Source organism: Dasypus novemcinctus, chromosome 13 (genome assembly GCF_030445035.2).
Source record: "Dasypus novemcinctus isolate mDasNov1 chromosome 13, mDasNov1.1.hap2, whole genome shotgun sequence".
Lineage (NCBI taxonomy): Eukaryota > Metazoa > Chordata > Mammalia > Cingulata > Dasypodidae > Dasypus > Dasypus novemcinctus.
The window spans coordinates 38976985-38997333 of NC_080685.1; the positions used below are offsets into that span (position 1 = coordinate 38976985).

Below are 20349 nucleotides of genomic sequence, written 5' to 3' on the forward strand. Positions count from 1 at the left end.
AGTATTAATTACATTCTGGTATTTAGTTTGCCTCTACTATATGTCTTGGTTTGTGCCAGACTGGAGGTTAAGAATACTCTTAAGACAGTAGTGGTATTGTTTTATAGGTTTACAAATCTTTTTAATATCTGACTTAATAGAAGGATTCTCATATCTGCTTCTGCAGGTCATCTATTGCCATATGTTTTTTCAGTTGCAGTTTATGAAGAAAATCCAGCCCCACACAATATGTAGTTGGAAAAGGGAGGAGTATTTTAAGATAAGTGTGGATATTTTCTTGGATGCAAGGAGTAATTTCTTAGAGATTAGTTTCAATATGGAATCTTAAACCATATCTATGAATGTTTCTTGCTCTGTATGGCAGTTTGAAACTGGGTGGATCCCAGAAGATTGTGTCCTTAGAGCTGATCTATTCCTGTGCATGTAAACTCCTTGTAGATGGAGCACTTTGATGAAATTCAGTTAAGGGAACTTCCTTTTGATCAGAGCACTTTTGTAGGGCATGACCCAGTTGGGTCTTAATCCTTTATCTGGGGACATTTATAAAGGGGAGAAACATGCAGAAACACACAGAAAAGAAGCTGCAGAGACAGGCTGAGAGAAAGGTCCCAGAAGCTGGAGGCTGGAATGAGTGAAGCACAGAGGCACAAAAGAGGACCCCGAGAGGCAGACAGAAGGGCCCTTAAGAGAGGGGAGAGATGAACCTGATTGCCAACAGTTGAGCTTGGGAAGAAAGTAAGCCTGGAGGAGAAGGCAGAGACCAGCTAAGCTGCCATTATGTCCTGCCATGTGCCTGTTCACCCACAGCTGCAACTTGGTGAGACAGCATCTCTGATGACACCTTGATTCGGACATTTCCACAGCCTCAGCATTATAACCTTTTTTTTCTTTTAGATTTATTTTTTATTTATTTCTCTCCCCTTCTACACCCCCCCACCCCCAAGTTGTCTGCTCTGTGTCCATTTGCTGTGTGTTCTTCTGTGTCCGCTTGCATTCTTGTCAGCGGCACTGGAAATCTGTGTCTCTTTTTGTTGCGTCATCTTGCTGCATCAGCTCTCCCTGTGTGCGGCGCCACTCCTGGGCAGGCTGTGCTTTTTTTGTACTGGACGGTTCTCCCTATGGGGCACACTCCTCACATGCATGGGGCTCCCTTATGTGGGGGGCACCCCTGTGTGGCATGGCACTCCTTGCATGCATTAGCACTGCGCATGGGCCAGCTCACCACACAAGTCAGGAGGCCCTGGGTTTGAACCCTGGACCTCCCATATGGTAGGCGGACACTCTATCAGTTGAGCCAAATCCGCTTCCCAGCATTATAAGCTTTTAACTTAATAAATTTCCATTATAAAAGCCACCTCATTTCTGGTATATTGCATTGGCAGCCTTTAGAAAACTAAGACAATATGTCTTTGTATATCTATGCATATATACGAACATCTGTAACTACGTCTCTATCAACCAGTGTGTATATTTAAAACATGAGTTCAATAGCTAAAAGGCAGAAACAGTCCAATTGTCCATCAAGAGAGAAATGGAAATTTACATCCTAATGGGAGAAATCTATCACAAGCAAATAGTAAAATGTCAGATAGTGCTAAATGCTCTGGAGAAAAAGAAAGCAAAGTAAGAGTGCAGAGAACAATGGCAAGGGGATGCTATTTTAGATAGGGTGATTAATAAAGGTCTCTCTGAGGAGGTGATATTTGATTGAAGTAACAAGACTGACTTGAAGTTTCAGGGGTTCTCCATATCTCCTTAACTCTCTCTTGACCTTCAAGACCCAGCTTAAATATTACTTCCTCTGAAAAACCCTAAACTTCCACATTGAGCTGGAGACCCCTCCTATCCAATAATTTTCCTAATTATAGCTCCAGTGACATGGACTGCAGTTGGATATTTACTTGGCCCTGCTCTACCATTCACTGGTGATGACTTACAAAAGATTGTAGAGAAGAATAAGAATCTTTCAGGCAGAGAGAACAACAAGTCAGGTCCTGGATCAAGAATAAGAATGGAATGTTCCAGAAACTGTGTTTGAAGCACAATGTGGATAAAGCAAAATGAAGGAGAAAGAAAATCATTGGAAATGAGGTCAGGGGTCAGGCAAAGGCCCGATATACAGGGCTTTGTTAAACATGGGAAAGTGCTTGGATTTTTAAAATTATTATCTATTTTTAAGAAGATACATAGATCACACAAAATGTTACATTAAAAAATATAAGAGGTTCCCATTTACCCCACTCCCCACATTCCCCATTTCTCCCACATCTACGACTTCTTTCATTAGTATGGTACATTCATTGCATTTGATGAGTACATTTTGGAGCACTGCTCCACAGCATGGATTATACTTTATGTTGTAGTTTACAGTCTCTCCCAGGCACCTTTGAAGGACTTTGAGGGAGAGTAACAGAACATGATTTATATTTTTAAAGTGTCTCTCTGGCTATTGGGTAAAGAAATAACTATGGGAAGATATATGTAAATGGGTAGAGTCATTAGGACTTGCTAATAGATTAAATCTAGGTTTTGAAATTTATATGCATCTAATTCATGATCATGACTGTACAATCCCACTCTCAGATATATGTTCCACAGAAACACTTCCTCAGGTCTGTAGGGGATCATCATCTCATCATCATCACTAATTTATATGTTGCCTCCTATATACCAGAGCTTGCTTTAGGCTCTTCACCTATCTGGGTTCACTTAGCCCTCGCAACATGTACCAAGATGTTCATCGTGGCATTGTTTTTGGCACTAAGGGTTGGGCAGCAACCAGGGTGCTCCTCACTAAGGGAACGGACCAGGAAAGTGCAGTGGACACCATGGAGTGTTTGTCAGATGCAATGCATGAGATGCGTGCACAGTAACATGAACAAATCTTAAAAATATGGGGTTGATTTTGTAAAGTAAGAGAAAATAATATCTAAAGAAAACATTTATGTAAATTAACACATATAAAATAGCACTAAATATTCCTCAAGGATAAATTTATACAATTTACAAGGATACAATTATACAAGGATACAACTATTCAAGGAAAAATTTAAACATTGAATGATGTGGTGCTTATGCAATGGGAGGAGAATGGCAGCGTGGATGAAGGTGAAAAAAAAGTAAAACAAGAGAGGAGACTTGCAAAGAACAATGATGACAGTCTGCCATGAGCAACACTTGAATCCCTGACAACTGGAGACGGACAGAGAGAAAGAGAAAAGAGAGGGAGACACATTTCTATTCAGATCCCAGCTCCACCACTTCAGTTTCCTCATATGTAAAATGAGGATAATAATAACCCTTCCTCAAAAGGCCATTGTGAGGATGAAATGAAGTGATACGGTGAAGCATTTGGCATGGTGCCTGCCACAGGCTAAGGCGCTCACTCGAACTAAGCGGGTCTCATCGCCGTCAGCAGCAGCATTGTGATCGTCATCATGACACCAGAATTTTTATTGGATGATGACATGTCTTGTTCAGAACTGTACCAATTAAGGCTTCAAAGAATTGCTCAAAAAAACAGTATTGTTAAATTTCTCTGTATAGTAAAGGGGTGAAAAATTAGAAATTCAGGCCAGAGGAAGGAGAAAAAAATCCAACTAGGCAGACAGCCTAGAATAAAGACATGCTGAGTGGGAAAATTTTCAAGTCAAATCCTGAGCACTGTATTATATGATCTACCAGAGATTCCAGAGAACTTCAGGGAGAACTATACAGCACATATGAGTACAGATGTAATTGTATTTCTTGTGGAATCTGGTAAAGGGGCTGAGGTCTGGGTTGTGGGTGTTTAAGAAACCAAAACAGAGCAAACTTGTGTAGACTGTGAGGACAGCTCACAGCTGTATTGCATTTTTACTCCAGAGCTGGTGGCTTGACAAAGAAGTCAGACCACAGGGGCAGGCTGTGGATGATGGGGGAGCCCCACAGTTGTTCTGGGAGGACAAGTCTGGCCGCGTGTGGGGAAGCACGAGAGCCTTGCCTAGTCTAGGTCTCTGAAAGCAGGCAGTTTATCATCTCTGCCACCAGTATCTAGTTCTGTTCTCCCTCCCCCACTCCCATGTACCTTATCAATTACCTCCCCACTTCTCAGATCCATAGCGCTCTATCTCCTTTTTATCAAAATCTGCTCTCAAAACAAGATCTGAAGTGGCCAGCATAATTTGGGGTAACATTTCCCTAAGAGACATTTGCATCTTCTATAGGGTCTAGTAGATTAAGCTAAAAAATTGGGAAATTCTCAGAGTAAAACTTCGGGCATCGGCAAACAAGAGGGGAAGATGCTATCTTAGACAGAGAGGGTGGATGGTGTCCGATGATTGATTTCCCTCCTGCCAGAATTCCAAGGAAAGGAAGGGCCCTGGCTCCAAACAGCCAAAGATGAGGATAGGACAGAGTCCAAGGAGACATACTATCAGGTTGGAAAATTCATTAAGTATTTACGCGAAAATTCAGGTTCCCCCGGTGCTCAGGGTATGGTCACATGGCTCAGACAGCAGAAGTAGAGTCTGTTCTGAGACGTTCCTGAGGGGCTGGTGCAGACTTCTCAGGCTCAGGTAAGGAATCCTGGAACTGGGGTGTGCTTGAGGTAGAGGTACAGGGGATGCGTGAAAGGAAAAAAGGAACAAATGAGTGGTGGTGTCACAGGAGATAGCTGGGCTGGGGAGGAAAAGAAGATTCTCTATTTTTCCAGGGTTTAAGTTCTCAGAAAGGTAGGAAGAAGGAGAAACACATTACACTTCTGTCCTTGGCTGGGGAATTGGAAGACAAGACACCAAAGCGTGCCTGGTGAGTCATGCCTTTCTGTCTACTTGCCTGTGGGCAGAGGCGAGCTCTGGGTGCGGGGAGTCCAATGTCGATCTCACCAGGCCTCAAACCAATGGCTACCATCACGGAGAGCAGAAACAAAAAGCCCTTGAGGACTTGAAGATGTGTCCTCCTCAGTTAAGGCCTACATGGCTGGTGGGAAGGTGGGGCGGGAGGAGGGAGAGTGAGAGATCAATCGGAGCCCGAAGGTGGTAGCCACCTGCCAGAGCCTGGGGTTTATGAGGCTCCCTGGTGTGGGCCTGCCTTGTCAGGAGCAGTTGGGGCTGACCTGAGAGGTGAGGAGTCTTCAGGGGTGGTGTGTGGGACAGTGCCTGGTGCTCGGGACTGCTGAGGGTGGAGGCACATGTCCAGCCTGTCTTCCAACACCATCTTCAGGATGAGTGAGAAAAGCAACAATATCTCCCAGGACTCAGTGGTCAGCCACTGGCGCCTTCTCTGTCTGCCCCTCCCCCACCCCATGGCACCACAGCCCCATCCTTCTGCAGCTGCTGCAGACAGAGCCATCATGTGGACTCTGACAGCCCTCCTGCTCCTGGGTGAGTTCTCAGTGAGGCTGCAGCAGCATAAGGACTTTGGGTTGGGGGGAAGAGGGCAGGGTGGTGGGTGAGAGTGTGTGTGTGTGTTTTATTCAATCTCAGAGTTGGGGAAACTCGGGCAGAAGAAGAAAAACAGCTCTTGAGACTGTTCATTCTTTCCTTTGGTCAAGAGGGCCCCTTTCTTTCCTCTCATCTTCATTTTTTTCATTTTTTTCCCCTTTTTCCTTGTTTTACAGTTCCAAGCAGTGGGCAAGCTGGTGAGTCTTACACATCCCTCAACCCAACCTTCCACAATCTGCACTCTGCCCCCACCCACCCTGCCAGGTGACCTGCTTAGGTAGATATCCCACATCTTGGCTGCTCTGGGATAGTGCCTCTGCCCCCTCATCTTCAGCTTGGGACTCAGTTTTCCTGTAAGCACTTAGAAATGGATGCTGAGAGATAGACTGATGGAGCAGTGAATGTGGTCTTTCTTCCCGCAGGGATGGGTTAGCAATGTGGTCTGGGCCCTGGAAGCTGGAGTTTTCTAAGATTTTCCAACCTTAGAACTCATCTGTGAGCTCCTCACCTTGATGATCTTTTCCACTCTGCCCACCCCCCACCTCCAGCTGCACTGGAGAAGCCAGTACTATCTCTGCACCCACCTTGGACCACAATCTTCAAGGGGGAGCGGGTAACCTTGAGGTGCGATGGGTACCACCCTCTGCTCCTGGAGCTCCGGCCCATCAGCACTCTCTGGTACTTGGGTCATCTACTCCTGCCATCACACAAGAAGAGCATTGAAGTGCAGACACCAGGAGTATATCGATGCCAGACACGGGGAGCACCTGTCAGTGACCCCATCCACCTGTCTGTATCCAATGGTGAGTGGCGTGAGCATGGGGAGAGGGATGGGATGTGCATCCTTTGGTGATACTGGCCCTCTGCAGGAGAGGACACTGAGCCATTCTCATCCGGGCAGGAAAAGAGGGCCACACTGGGGCCTGTCTTGAGTCTCTGGAATAGGCAGGGGCCTGCATGGCACTAAAGAAGAGCTACAGAAAGACTTGCCTGGCCTCAGAGTTCTCTCTCCCTCTCCTGCTATGTTGTGAGGCAAATAAATTTATCTGTTTGTGAGACTAGCTCAAAGGAGTAGAAGCTTGAGGACCTGGGATATTGAACAGATAATCTTTTTTTGTCTTGGTGACGGGGGCATGGGGTGGGAAGAGGGAGGAGGAAAGGGCAAGGCAAAGCAGGAAAAGTGAGGGGTCCCTGGCAGGCTAAGTGTAGCTGGGGGAATTACTTTTGGGAATTGGTGCAGCTTGACCAATGTGATGCTTCTCTGTCCCTCAGTTTCCACATTGGTAAAAGAGAGACAATTAAAGCACCTATCTCATTGGTTGTTATGAGGATTAAAAATGAATTAATACACGTTAAAGAAAAAAGCAGCAGTTGAACTGAGCATGAATCAAAATTTTATTATACACATGCACACTTTTGTACATAGGCACCAACTGAGAAACTATGACTCTTCAGGAATGTTTGAAGGGCCTAATAAAGGATAAGAAAAGGGACTATAACTTGGCTGGTAGGCCAGACATTGTATTTGAACCTTAAAGGTATTGTTCGGTGCTCAGATTAGCACTTATACACACTTCATATTCATATTCCATATCTTCTTGTTTGGAAATTGCTGGGGAGTGCACCCATGAGAGATGGAGGTTACTGCTTGCAGAACTGAAAGTTAGCAAATGAATTGTGGGTTTACTTGCAGAATTCTTTCTCAATACAAAACACCTAAAATGGCACCGGATACAGGCTAAGGGTTATGTAAGGGTGTGTGGGGTGGGGGTGGGGGTGGGGGAAGTAGGGTCAGAGAAATTTTCTAGAGGAAATATGGTTTAAGCCCAAACCTGCAGGCAAGTAGGACTTACTCGACCTGTTGATGAAGGGAAGTTCTTCTAGGCTGAGGAAATAATAAATAGAAGGGCCCAGGGTTCAGAGCAGAGCCAGTCCTCCTCCCAGTTCAGCAGAGCTGACCTTAGTCTATGTTAGGAGTGGGAGGTAGGGAGGGCCGAAGAGAGGTGGGGTAGGGGCGAATCCTGAGATGGCACTGGAGGGTTAAGCAGGGGCCTAGTCAGAAAAGCCCTGATGCCATCCTAAGGAGTCTAAACTTGATTCCTACCCGCAGTGCTCTTTGAGCTGGAACTAAGTCTCAGGCTCCTTTGCCTCTCTAGTAGCCGGTGAGCAGCTGAATGAAAGAGGGCCTCCTTCCTCCTGCCCACCACTCACCACCTAAGCATCCTGCCCCGTGCGGGGCCTGGGGAAGGCCTTCTTGTTCAGGAAGGGGATGGGGGCTGGTGGGGAGGGAAGGAGAGTTATAGGCGGAGAGCAGGGAGTGGAAAGATAGGGGCCCCAGGGCTGGGCTGTCTCTTGGAGTTCATCGGGCCTGCGTGTCTCCCGTAGACTGGCTGATCCTGCAGGTGCCCTACGCTGCGGTGTTCGAGGGCGAGCCGCTGATCATGCGCTGCCGCGGCTGGTACGACAAGGTGGTCTACAAGCTTCACTACTACCGCGACAGCCAGGCGGTGCGCTACTTCCACTCCAGCGCCAACTACACTGTGCCGCAGGCGCGTGCCAGCGACAGCGGGCGCTACCAGTGCTCCGGCACCATGCGCATCCCGGTGGAGAGCGCGCCCATGTTCTCCGCCAAGGTGGCGGTGACCGTGCAAGGTGAGGGAGACCTGGGGTCCCGGAGGGAAGCAAGCGAGCCCTGGGAAATTCTGGGACGGGAACCAGGCGAGGAAAGGAGGGGCGGAGGTTCAAGTATCTGACACGTGTTGGATTTCTCCGCTAGACGCGCTCTCCTTTTCTGTGCAGCGAAGGCTCGCTTGACCCGTACTTGCAAAGGGGCGTCCGCCCTCTTTCGCCGTCCAAACGCACACCCGGGCTACTTCGGGTGGGGATCCCACTTGGGGAGGAGGGCAGATCTGGCCACGGTCACAGCCAGAGTGGCGGCGTGGACGATAGGGGACGCTGTGGGACTGGGGCAAGGGAAAGGCTCCCGAGAGTCCGACGAGGCGGTCACAGCCACCCCCGTTCTAGGCGGGAGAAGCCCAGTCGAGTCAGTCGGGATGTCACATGAAGCGTCCGGTCTGGTCCTTTCTCCCTTCGAGCTTTATTTTTCTCCCGTCCCTCGTACACGCAGCCCCCTACCCCGCATTTCAGAAGGTTTTCCTCCTCCCACCCTCCACGCGTACACACCACCTCCCCCAGCCCCTCTCGGTTCTCGGGGTCTGTAAGGAGCCCCCGCGGGAAACGCGAAGGAGAGAGGGGTCGCGGGTGGCGGAGAGGCGGGACTCGGTTCTCCCCGGCCCCACCTCACCCCTGCGAGGACCCCACGTGCTCCTGGGCCACTGGGCCCGCCTCTCCGCAGAGCTGTTCCAGGCGCCGGTGCTGCGGGTGATGGGCCGCGTGGAGGGTCGCGGCGCGGCCCACGGTGGGGTGGTGGTGCGCTGCGACACGCGCCTGCACCCGCAGAAGCGCGACACGCCGCTGCAGTTCGCCTTCTACAAATACAGTCGCGTGGTGCGCCGCTTTGACTGGGGCACCGAGTACACAGTCCCGGAGCCCGAGGTCGAGGAGCTGGAATCGTACTGGTGCGAGGCGGCCACCGCCACCCGCAGCGTCCGCAAACGCAGCCCGTGGCTGCAGATCCCTGGGCCAGGTAGAGTGATGACCGCCACCCGCGCGGAAGCAGCCCCGCAGCTCCTCTCGCGACCCTCAGGTCTCCGTGCCCTCCCTCATTGGTTCTCCCACCTTCACCTTTCCCACCACCCCAGCCCCGCCCTCTTCACCCCTTCCCTTCCCTACCGCCGCCCCCACCTCTATTGCAGCCCAACCCCCCCCTCCCCCCCCCCCCCCGCACCCCGGAACCCAGCCGCGAGGAGTTGAGCCGCGCATTACACGGTGTGTTCTGTTCACAGGCTCTCCTCTGGACCTAGTGTCCACCACCGCCCCGGCCCCACAGCCCGCAGCTTTGGCGCCGGGAAACAAGCCTCTCTCCTTCAGGAAGCCCCCGGTGTCCAGATCGGTCTCCTCAGTCACCTCCTTTCCGAACACCACCTTAGCTGGGCTGCTGTTCCCTGCGGGCAGCGCCCCCACGGCCGGGCCCCCTTCCTGTGCGCCTCCAACGCCCTTGCAACAATCTGCCCGAGCCCAGAAGCCCGACGTGGACCTTCTGCTTCGAGAAATGCAGCTGCTCAAAGGCCTTCTGAGTAGGGTGGTCCTGGAGTTAAAGGAGCCACAGGCCCTCATGAGGCTCCAGGGAACATCCGAGACCCCCTCTTCCCTCCTTGCTGTGAGCCGGGGAACCCCGGAGTCCACTCTTGTGGAGAGCTGAGGTGGGGTGTCTACTCTCCCCTCGCCAGGCTCATTCAACCCTGGGCTTCCCAGCTAACCACCCAAAACGGTCAATCATCCAAAATGGCAGAGACCTTCCAAGGCCATCCATGTTTGCTTCTCTTTGTTTTGCGGTGGTTTTTTTAAGGAAGCGGCCACAGAGTGTGGTTGCTGACGATTTCAACCACACACAGTGCAGACGAGCAGTGTGTAAGCACAAGGCATTCCCTTCTGTCTTTTTCTTCTCCTCACAGAATTCAGAAAGTAAGTAGAAACCTGTTATTTACTACTTTGAGGTTTACGTTTGGAAGTGAATTTAGTCATTTTTAGCTCTTCATAGAAGCTTAGCCAGTATGTGTTTAAGTACAGGCAATGTTTTGGTACTGATGTTCATTGAGGTGAACTAAGCACTTTAGAACATTGTGTGGTCAAGTTGTAATTATACACAATGCATGTACTCTCTGTTAATATTAAAAAGACTTTTGCTGTATTTCTGATGAGTTTATACCCTCAGAATCCTGAGTTCTACTTAGTTTTAGAGAGGAACAGATATTTGTATGGGCCTCCCACTCCTGGACTGTAAGGGTCAGAGTTCTCTTAGATTCACCCAGGTGTGTCCCCTGCCCAATGTACCTATACAGACTGATAGGCTGTGGTAGCAGCAGACAGGCCATGCTCACTTCAGTGATAAATTAAATGAGTGATACCATTTGCATTGAGAAATCCCTTTGAGGGAAGTATAGGACATCTTCAAGATTGCTGAATGATAATTTTTAAGTTTTTGTTTTTCTTCTCTAAGAGCCATTTCTATGCTAACACACACACTAGACACACATGTACCCAGATCCATACCCCATCCTAAATGGTGACTTCACTATCACCTGAAGAAAGAAAAATGAGAGGCCATTTTAATTGTAATTTCAGGGATATACTCCCTGCAAGTCCCATTTTCATGGGCCCTCCATCTGCATAATGGAGCCATGGGTGCTCTGCAGGGCTGGTGTGACTTGCCCTCTGAAAGTCTTATTCACCTTAGGGCCATACCTTTGTTAAGCTTCACTGGTAAGGCTTAGAGGTAGCAATAATTCCTGCATCTCATCCTTTACTTCCACTCAGTAGGCATTCAGACACACCCCATTTCCTGTTTCTGAATGCTTTACCAGAATAACATCAACATCCTTCATCAAGTCCTTCTTAGTAAAGTCACTGCAATTACATAGTTGACTAAAGCCCAGTTCCCTCCCTGCACAGGAGCACATGTCCAGCGAGAAAGGGCAGCAGGTACACACATAAATTACAATGCAGTGTGACAAGTGCTGCATGAAATACTATGAGAATTCAGACAAGGAAGGAACTGAAGGAAGAGCAAAAATTCAAAGTGGAGATGAAAGCAAGATTGGATGCCTGCCTTTGCATGTAGACATGCAGAGGTTAAGGAATGGAGAAGTGAAAAACTCCAGGATATTTGTGGAGCTGCAAATAATCGGGGGTGGTTGAAGGATTGTGTGTGAGGGTGGGGGTATTTTAAGGGAAGGAGGCAGGAAATGAATATGGGGAAGTAGGATCAGAACATGAAAAAGCTTTGTTAAGAAATAACTTTAGCTTATTGGCCCAGGGATGGATATTTGGAAGCATTCCTGGTATGAGAGCATCAATAAGTCTTAATGGAGAAGATGCTAATTTAAAACTAGAAAAGAATCAGATAAATTTATTAATCTTGGTGACCACTTGCTTAATCTTAAGAAGGTATGTCCAGGTCCTTCTAATCCAATGCTGAGGTCTTGGTCAACAGAGGCTCCTATTTCCAGCTTTATAGTACAGACTCAGCTCAGCTTCTCAGAACTCTTCTCCCAGGAGATCTTCCCTGGCTAACTCCACTCTACTCCAGTGACTTTCTCCTCTTTCTCCTTTCTGAGGTTTCCATCACCCTGGTCTGGATAGGACGAGATTAGCATTATTGCCAAGAGTTTTGTTAATCAAAGGATCTTGGGTCATTAAAAATTTTTTTGATCATTTTTTAAAAGTACAAAAAAGTGAAATAGCCACTCAAAAGAGCTAGTATATATATATATATATATGTATGTGTATGTATGTGTGTATATATATATATATATTTTAAGATTTATTTATTTATTTCTCTCCCCCCCCCCCCCCCAGTTGTCTGCTCTCTGCGTCCATTCGCTGTGTGTTCTTCTGTGACCGCTTCTATCCTTATCAGCGGCACGGGAATCTGTGTTTCTTTTGTAGCGTCATCTTGTTGTGTCAGCTCTCCCTCTGTGTGTGCGGCGCCATCCCTGGACAGGCTGCACTTTCTTTCCCGCTGGGCAGCTCTCCTTACGGGGCGCTCTCCTTGTGTGTGGGGCTCCCCAGCGCGGGGACACCCCTGCCTGTGGCAGGGCACTCCTTGCCCCGCATCAGCACTGTGCATGGGCCAGCTGCACACGGGTCAAGGAGGCCCGGGGTTTGAACTGTGGATCTCCTATGTGGTAGACAGATACCCTAACCACTGAGCCAAGTCCGCCACCGAGAGCTAGTATAGAAGCATCTCCAGTCACACCTTTGTAGCAGCCACAACATCCTTATTTCTGTCCTGCTGCACCTATGTCCATTTAGAACTAAGAATGTTGGGGAGAGGGAAAAACAAGGACTTTCTGGTAAGAATGGAAATCATTCATGACTTAACTTTTCTCTGTGTGGGAGAAGAATTAACGTTCATGCCCTGTAGACTCTGCTGTTTTTGAGCCTGCCACATATCATAGAGGAGGGCAGGATCAAGGTCATCCCCTACGAAGTCTGTTAATGATCTCCCAGGATGACCTGCATTAAGGAATCATCAGCTTCATTCTCATCCAGCTTCTAGTTGAGGTTCCAACATGCATTTGGAGAAACAGAAGGCTAGCTAGCTCAGGCTGCCCAAGGGTAAACTCAGAGTTCATTCCCAAGCAACAGAAATGGCAGCAAAATTCTACAGAAGTCTGAAGAGGAAGTTGTTTCTCTCCTATACCTGTACTTCTAGAAGTGGAATTGCTGGATCAATGGACATGTTTCTTTTTTTAAAAAAATTTTAATAGATATTGCCTAATTATCCTTCAAAGAGATTGCACTGCTTTGTGTTTCCACTAGTTAGTCAGGAGAGAGCTTGTTTTTCCTACCCTGATCAAGAAAATGAATCATTGAACGTTTATTTCTTAATTAAACCTATAAAAAACCCTTACTCTTCATAATGCTAACCCACCCATTTCTGACATTCCTTGCTAGCTGTCCACAGCTAACTCAGGGAAGTAAGTGCAGTCCTGACTATACTTCCTCCTTAAACACAGACTTTCTGACCATTAGAGCACTTATTCCAAATCTCATCCTAGTCTTTTACCTAATTCCCAACATGTACTATGGTCAGCCCATAATTGGTTTAGTTTGTTCCCCATTCACCACACCAAAAAGATAGTTGGTTGCAATGCATGACATCCTATTCTTATAAATAAACGTACACCCTTGATAGAGGCTAAAGAGTTGGTCCAGCACACTTCAGTCTTTTTCAGTTCAAAGTAGCCAGTCTCATTACAGTGTTTGGGAGATGATCATGCCCATCTCATAACAGTAAATACGACCCTAGTGTCTTGTTTTAAATAGCTTAGCTAATTTGCTTTGGACCTAGAGGTGGCAGAGTATAGAGGTTAAGAACCTTGGCTCAGGAGTCAATAAACTTGGGTTCAAATGTTGCTACTTATTAACTGTAAGGCCCTGAAAGAAATTTTGCCTATGAAATTCTGTTTCACCTTTTGTGAAACAGAAAAATAATAGCATCTGCCTTACAGAGTTGCTAGAAAGATTAAATGAGATTATGCAGGTAAAGTAACTTGACTGATACATAAGAAGCAGTAAATTGTTATTTTGTCTGTAATTCACTGAATCTAAAGTGCCACTGATTGTAGCCTGCACATTAAAGAAAGCAGTAAGAAAGGAAAAACATTGCCAAATAATCACACAGTGTCTTTCAAGCTTAATTAGAAATAGATTTTTTATCATAAGTCACTCAAATACACATAAAATGAGAATATAAATGAGATAAATTGGGGAAGGCATTCCTAAACTTTTTCATATTCAAAGTTTGACACTGAATCACTCTTCAAGTCAGATTTATCAATATCCACGATCTTCTACTCCTGTATTATCTTCTTTGCTACAAAGAACATTGACAATGCAGCATTTTTTCAAATAAACCATAGAAGTAACTGCTATTTTTTTGCCAAGCTTTTAAGCTGGCGTTACAATTATTTGGAGCTAGCTTATTTTTGACTCCTGCTTCAGGAATGTTGTTAAACATGTATAATTCACCACCTACCCCATCTCTCCCACAATCAAAAGATTGCTTCACTCTTGTCTCTAGAGGTTTCTTCTAATCTGCTTACACCCATTCAGTAAATTTTGATGTCGGTACTTTCATAGTTCATGCTTATGTAAGCAATGAAAACTATGACAAGACAGTAGTTATAACATGCATCTTGATTTCAGAGATGTTAAAATGTAAAAAAATATGTCATAGAATTAATAAGGGGGATATATATGATAGGGTGCATCTCGGGCATGCTTCTGTGGAACATGAAAGTGTTCATCTTGTCATAGGGTATCATCTCAGTGGTGGAGACCCACACAATAAAGAAGAAAATAAACTCCCTACACCCCCCCCCCCCAAATTAATAAAATATGAAATGCACTCCAAGCTCTAGATAAGCAAGTTTCAAAATGTTTAGGAAAAAAAGTTATGTATGATTCTACATGAGGCGGGAGACTAAAGGTAAACATCTCTCAAGATGCATGAGGGTTCTTCAAAAATTTGAAAAGAACTTAAAGGCTGTTTATTCCAGCCAAGAAACCACTACTTGAGACACTTCTAAACTTCTCCTGCCATATGGCTATGTAGCCCATGCTTGACCCACTGTAAGGATATGGCCCAAGACAGCCCCCTCTAACTTTGGGTGACTCTGACAATTATAAAGTTCTTCCTTATACACATAATGAATAAAGTGATTTTGTTATAACTTCTATGCATTGTACCCTCAGTGGTTACAGAGAACAAATCTAATTCCTGACCCTTTTGTAACCCTTCGGATATTTAAAGATGCTGTTTAGCTCATGAATAGGTTTTCTTACAGATAAACTTTTTTTCACTCCACCTTTTTTTATGTTTTCAACTGTACCTAATTTGGAATCCCTTCTCCATCCTGACCTTTCTGAGCACACTCCAGTTGCTCTATGTTCAGTTTAAAGTGTGGGGCCCACAACTGACTGCAGTTCCTCAAGTGAGTCTGTCTGGGGGAGTAAGGCAAAAGGGCAGGATTTTAATTGTATTTTAAAAAATAATGTAGCAATTGCAGTTGTGACAAGATGTCAAATGTGATATTTTACATGAGACACTAAGATAGAATAGGCATGAAATTCTGAAGCCAGATCATCATATGCAGAATTGACAAAGGAAACAGTCGAGGACTGGTTGTTTGGCTCCGGGTCTCTGAAATCACATTAAAGAGAGAAAGAGAGCTCAGGGTATGCAGAGGAAAGGGGACTTGAGAAGAGTTATTTTTGCCATTGCCGGGAGGTGTGGGAGGCTTGCTACCTCCTTCTCAAGCCTAATGAAGGAGGCGCCCATGGATCCACCCAGAGAGGTCTGAAATATGTTTCCTCCTGTTCAAAGTGTAGCAGGGAGCCAGGTAAAATGACACGTCAGACCAAAGAAAGCCTTGGACAAGTCCAATTTGGTGAGCAAGTGAGCTTTTAATAGGGGACTCACGTGGGGCCTTGCTCTCAAAGTGTTAGAAGGGAGATCCTCTCTCTTGGAGAGTATGAGCCTGGTCATGGCCTAAATCCTCATCCTCGGAGGCAGGGGGAGAGCATGGTGTTTCTGAGGCTACAGTCTGCACTTGCCGCAAAGTAAGAGGGGTCTTTTACATACATGTGCAGATGGGGAGGGCACGTGCAGGGGAGCATGACGAAAATGAGCAGTGCTCAGGACAGATAATTAGGGAATGACATTCACAAAATTTTCTAGCAGGGCAGAAGTTACAATTCCACAGTTACTATGTAAAACGAGGATTTGCAATGTTTGCCAGTAGGGCTGACGTTATATCTTTTACAGGAATTATGTAGCCAGGCAGCTCAGAGAACAGCCTTCGAGTTTCTGGAAGAGAAGCGTACAAGATTTACTCATCAGTCATGAGCTCAGTTATTTCCCAAGGCTTGCTGTGTAACAATGAAGAAACAAAATGCTGCTGTCACTAGAAGGGGAAAGAACTGGAAGGGTTGTGGGAAAATGCAAAGCCACATATGCTATACCTGCCATTGGGAGACACAGGGGACTGGGCCTGATATCTGAGAAAGCTAAAGTAAGTCATGGCTGTAGAACAGAGGTGGCAGCTTAGGAACCAGCCTGTTGAATAGACTCTCCTGGGGCATGGCACGTATGTAAGTATTTCTGTTGTGCATGAAAGATAGAGAGCTGGTTCTCTTGGGTCCTGTATGATAAGGTCACCTGGAGGAGTAGAGAAAGGCAGCAAGAAGCTAGAGGTGAATCTGGATTCTTAGGGGCTGAGGGAAGAGTTGCAAGAAAACACCTGGAAGAGAGATGCGTCTGCCTTGAGCAGAGGACCACAGGAGAGCTGTCTGCAGAAATAAACATCTCCAAAAAGTCCACAGAAGTGCTTTTAGCTTTTAGCCACCCTGCCAAGCTCAGAGAGCAGAGAGCTGTCCAGCCAAATAAGAACTTTTTATTCTCTTACATGTCCTCCCTTTAGTTTGGCCTAGGTAAGAAACAGGAGAAAGCGGTGGCTAATGAGGGGGAAGGACGTGTGTGGAAAGAGAAAGCAGGTACCAATCACACTCCTTCTCCCAGGTCAGAATTTTACCTGGGCAAGGGGGAAGGACTAAGAGTTACCTCTGAATGACAGTGGTGGGCTGATTAACATCTAGGACTGAACATTCTAATTTATAAATTGAAACTATGCTAGTATCCTAAAGTGATTATAGGACTATTCCTTACTGAGAGTAAGCCGAAAAATCACGGAACTATTCAAATCTTAATGTGCACACAAATCACCTGATTCAGAATGCAGATTCTGATTCAGTACTTCTGGGATGGGGCCTGAGATTCTGTGTTTCTAAGAAGATCCCAACTGATGCCAGTGCTTCTGATTCCCAGGCCACATTTTGATGAACAAGGTGCTAGGTGCAGGGGAAGATTATCCAGAAGAAAAAATTTTAAATGGATATGAAAGATAATTTAAAGCTGCTTTTTAATCACATACCATGAACTGTGCTTTCAACATAAAAGTCATCCACTTTGTTTAAAATTTTTTAAAAGATAGCCTTATTAATTGTGGCAGACTGAATTATACACTGCCACATAGAGATAATCCTCATCTCTGTGGGTGTGAACCCATTGTAAATAGGACCTTTTGAAGATGTTATTTTTAGTTAAGGAGTGGTGCAATTTAATGAGGGTGGGTCTTAATCCATTAAACTGGAGGCCCTTAAAGAAAAGAAACTGGAAGCTAGAAGTTGGAAAAGGTCACAGGGAGAAGCGGCAAGTCAGTGGAAAAGAGGAGAGGAAAGGAGAGGACATTGCCGTGTCACAGGAGGCAGAAATATAAGTTAAGGAAGCCCAACGATTGCTGGCAGCTGGCATCAGAATGCAGACTCGGAGAAAACAAGTCTGGCCAATATCTTGATTTGGACTTCCAGCCTCAAAACAGTGAGCTAGTAAATTCCTGTTCTTAAGCCAAAACCAGTTTGCGGTACTTGTGATAGCAACAATGGAAAACTAAGACATTAATGAAAATGGTCTTTATTTCAAATACTCATACTATATAGGAATATGTTCAGGTCTACTTTCAGGTACCAGCCTCCTACCTACTTCCCTCACCAGTGGTAACCACTGTGTAACAATTTGGCGTGCACTCTTCCAGGCCTTTTATAAAAAAGAACTTTATAAGTATATCATTAGATTGATCAGGGTTTGATTTCAGATAATAGAATCAACTCTAGCTGGATTAAGAAGGAATTTATTATACAGTATTTAACAGTTTACAGAATGGGTGAGAGTGATGAAGAAACAGACTCTAGTATGTGCTTTCAGCAAAGTCTCCCAATACCAGGCCCCCAAAGGCATTGCTGCTGCTTTCTTGGTCAGAAAACTACCAGTTTAGGACTATATAGCCTGTGATATGATCGAGAAATAGCCACAGTAAGGAAGGGATGCTGCTATTGCTGGGACATCAGAACCATACTCTATCTGCTAGGGTCCAGGAAATGGAAGCTCTGGGCCCTAGCCCTTCGCAGCACAAAGTTAGAGAGCGGACACTGAGATCTCTGTGATTGATATTGCAGAAAAATCCATAGCTTCCTCATCCAGTTTTCTAGAAGCAACAGAAGCTGCAGAAATATAGCCTCCACTTCTCTTCTCCCTTTCGTACGTTGTGTAAGGGCTAGATCATACCTAGCACCTAGCTGCTACAGAGCTAGATCATACCTAGCACCTAGCTGCAACAGAGTCCCAGAAATGTCCTTTTTAGCTTTCAAGGCACAGCAACTCAGAGAGGTACTTGAGAAGACAGTAAAGTGAATGCTGAGCATCAACCGACCTTATCTACCACCTCCACTGAGAATAAAGGAATAAATCCTAGAATTTTAGGACCTAGAGATTTAGTGCAACTTGTTCATTTTGGAGATAAGTAAATTACCACCCAGAAAGGTTAGATGAAGTCTTAGTGATGGGGTAAAAATAAAACACAGATCTTTTCACAGCCCTAGGAGACATTCGCTTGTGCAGGAGTCAGTTGATACTGACAGTCTTCACGGAGCTTACTGCCTACAAACTCACCAGAGAGTTTATTTTCAGCTAAGTCTTATTTCCTCTTTCCCCAATTTATATTTATCCAGTCATTTCTGGGAACCAAAACAGAGAACTTACATTTATCTCTTTTGGATTTTGTCTTCATTAGCTTACTAAGTCTTCATAAGACAATTTTGGATCCTGATGCTGTTCCTTTGAGTTTCTGTAACACATTCAAATTAAATAAACATGTCTTTTGTACCCTAATCCAAATCACCAAAAAAAGTTGGGGAAGCAGACTTGGCCCAATGGATAGGGCGTCCGCCTACCACGTGGGAGGTCCGCAGTTCAAACCCCGGGCCTCCTTGGCCCGGTTGGAGCTGGCCCATGTGCAGCGCTGATGTGCACGAGGAGTGCTGTGCCACGCAGGAGTGTCCCCTGCGTAGGGGAGCCCCATGTTCAAGAAGTGTCCCCTGTAAGGAGAGTTGCCCAGCACAAAAGAAAGTGCAACCTGCCCAAGAATGGCGCCACACACATGGAGAGCTGACACAGCAAGATGACGCAGCAAAAAGAAACACAGATTCCTGGTGCCTCTGGTAAGGATAGAAGCTAATGGACACAGAGAGCAGACAACTGGTGGGGGGGGGAGGGGAGAGAAATAAATAAAAAATAAATCTTAAAAAAAAATTTGAATAAGACAGATTAAAATGAAAAAGATTACAACTGTGGCAGGGGAGAATCATTGGTGTGGGGTGTCAGTGAGGGGGATACATGGGAAGAAGTTCACCTGGTTATACATGTAAGAAATATAAATGTGTTCAAATGTTCATGGGCCATTGTCATGGTGGGTGGAGATTCACACAATAACCAAGAGAATATCAAATTTCCAACCAGGAGAGCTCTGCCATATTATCTAGTGGAACAACAAGAATACCACAAGTACAGGGACAATGACTTGTGAAGGAGAATGGTCCACTGAAGGACGCTTGATATTGATGATGATGCTTATGAATCTATGCTCTTGAAATTGAAACTTAGCCTAGAGACATAGGGTGCCTAAGAGTTACCTACTGGAAACCTTCTTATTGCTCAATTGTGGCCTCTCTCCAAGCCAAACTCAGCATATAAAAGCAATAACTTCTCCCCAGCATGGGACCTGACTCCCGGGGATGAGCCTCCTTGGCATCGAAAGATTGCTACCAAATACCAACAAGCAGTTCTTCTGGAAAAAAACAAAACAAAACAAACCTTGACCAAAAAGGGAAAAAGCTAAAGACAAATGAGTTTATATGGCTAAGAGAGTTCAAAGTGAGTTGGGAGGCCACCCCAGAGGTAGCACTTATGCATATCTCAACAGGATCTCATTAACAACCAAAGTAGATACTACCCCAAATAGCGAAGCTCCTCTGGGATATGGAGACATCCAGACACTATAGCCAGGGCAGATAGCTCAGGAATTTGGCCCCTTGCCAGTGGGCCCTAATCTGGTATTTAAGTTTACACAGTGTGACAGAGTTAGAATCAGCAGTGGTCCCTATGCATGATTCTTCTGTCCTTCCATTTGAACCTTTAATTAGTACTAGAGTTGGTTTGCGTACATCCAAGAGACTTAAATTTTTGGGCTGTCCATGTGCCAGCTGAGCCCTGAGTCTCAACAGAGTTGCAACAACTACTTTCTAGTTCAATGGACTCACCCAGGACAACTATTGGGGAGGAGATGATGGACATACAACATACCAAGGAACCGAGAGTGCCTACAGCTGCAAGCAAGAGAGTCTCATC

At 45.8% G+C, this 20349-nt stretch overlaps 1 protein-coding gene and 1 long non-coding RNA gene across 7 annotated transcripts in view; one reads left to right on the top strand and one right to left on the bottom strand.

Moving 5' to 3' along the window:
* LOC105744825 (uncharacterized) overlaps positions 1-20349 on the bottom strand; it is a 75823-nt gene that overhangs the window by 47924 nt on the left and 7550 nt on the right. For 3 of the 6 annotated variants that reach the window (XR_011645462.1, XR_011645457.1, XR_011645459.1), the window contains one exon: positions 13748-18790. The exons of 1 other annotated variant lie outside the window; for it this stretch is intronic. This is a non-coding gene — a long non-coding RNA (uncharacterized lncRNA). Of the gene's footprint in view, positions 1-13747; positions 18791-18826; positions 19790-20349 lie in introns of those variants that run through there. 2 more of the 6 variants (XR_011645458.1, XR_011645461.1) reach the window with 2 other exon arrangements.
* FCRLB (Fc receptor like B) lies at positions 5171-10291 on the top strand. The gene is made up of 6 exons (XM_058309312.2): positions 5171-5363; positions 5600-5620; positions 5924-6226; positions 7809-8075; positions 8779-9069; positions 9329-10291. Exons 1-6 carry the CDS (start codon positions 5171-5173, stop codon positions 9742-9744), a joined length of 1491 nt encoding a protein of 496 aa, XP_058165295.1. The 3' UTR covers positions 9745-10291.

Coding starts and splice junctions, on each gene's coding strand:
- FCRLB (XM_058309312.2), top strand. CDS start 5,171: ATGTCCAGCCTGTCTTCCAACACCATCTTCAGGATGAGTGAGAAAAGC. Junction 5,364..5,599: donor GACAGCCCTCCTGCTCCTGG/GTGAGTTCTCAG, acceptor CTTGTTTTACAG/TTCCAAGCAGTGGGCAAGCT. Junction 6,227..7,808: donor CCACCTGTCTGTATCCAATG/GTGAGTGGCGTG, acceptor TGTCTCCCGTAG/ACTGGCTGATCCTGCAGGTG.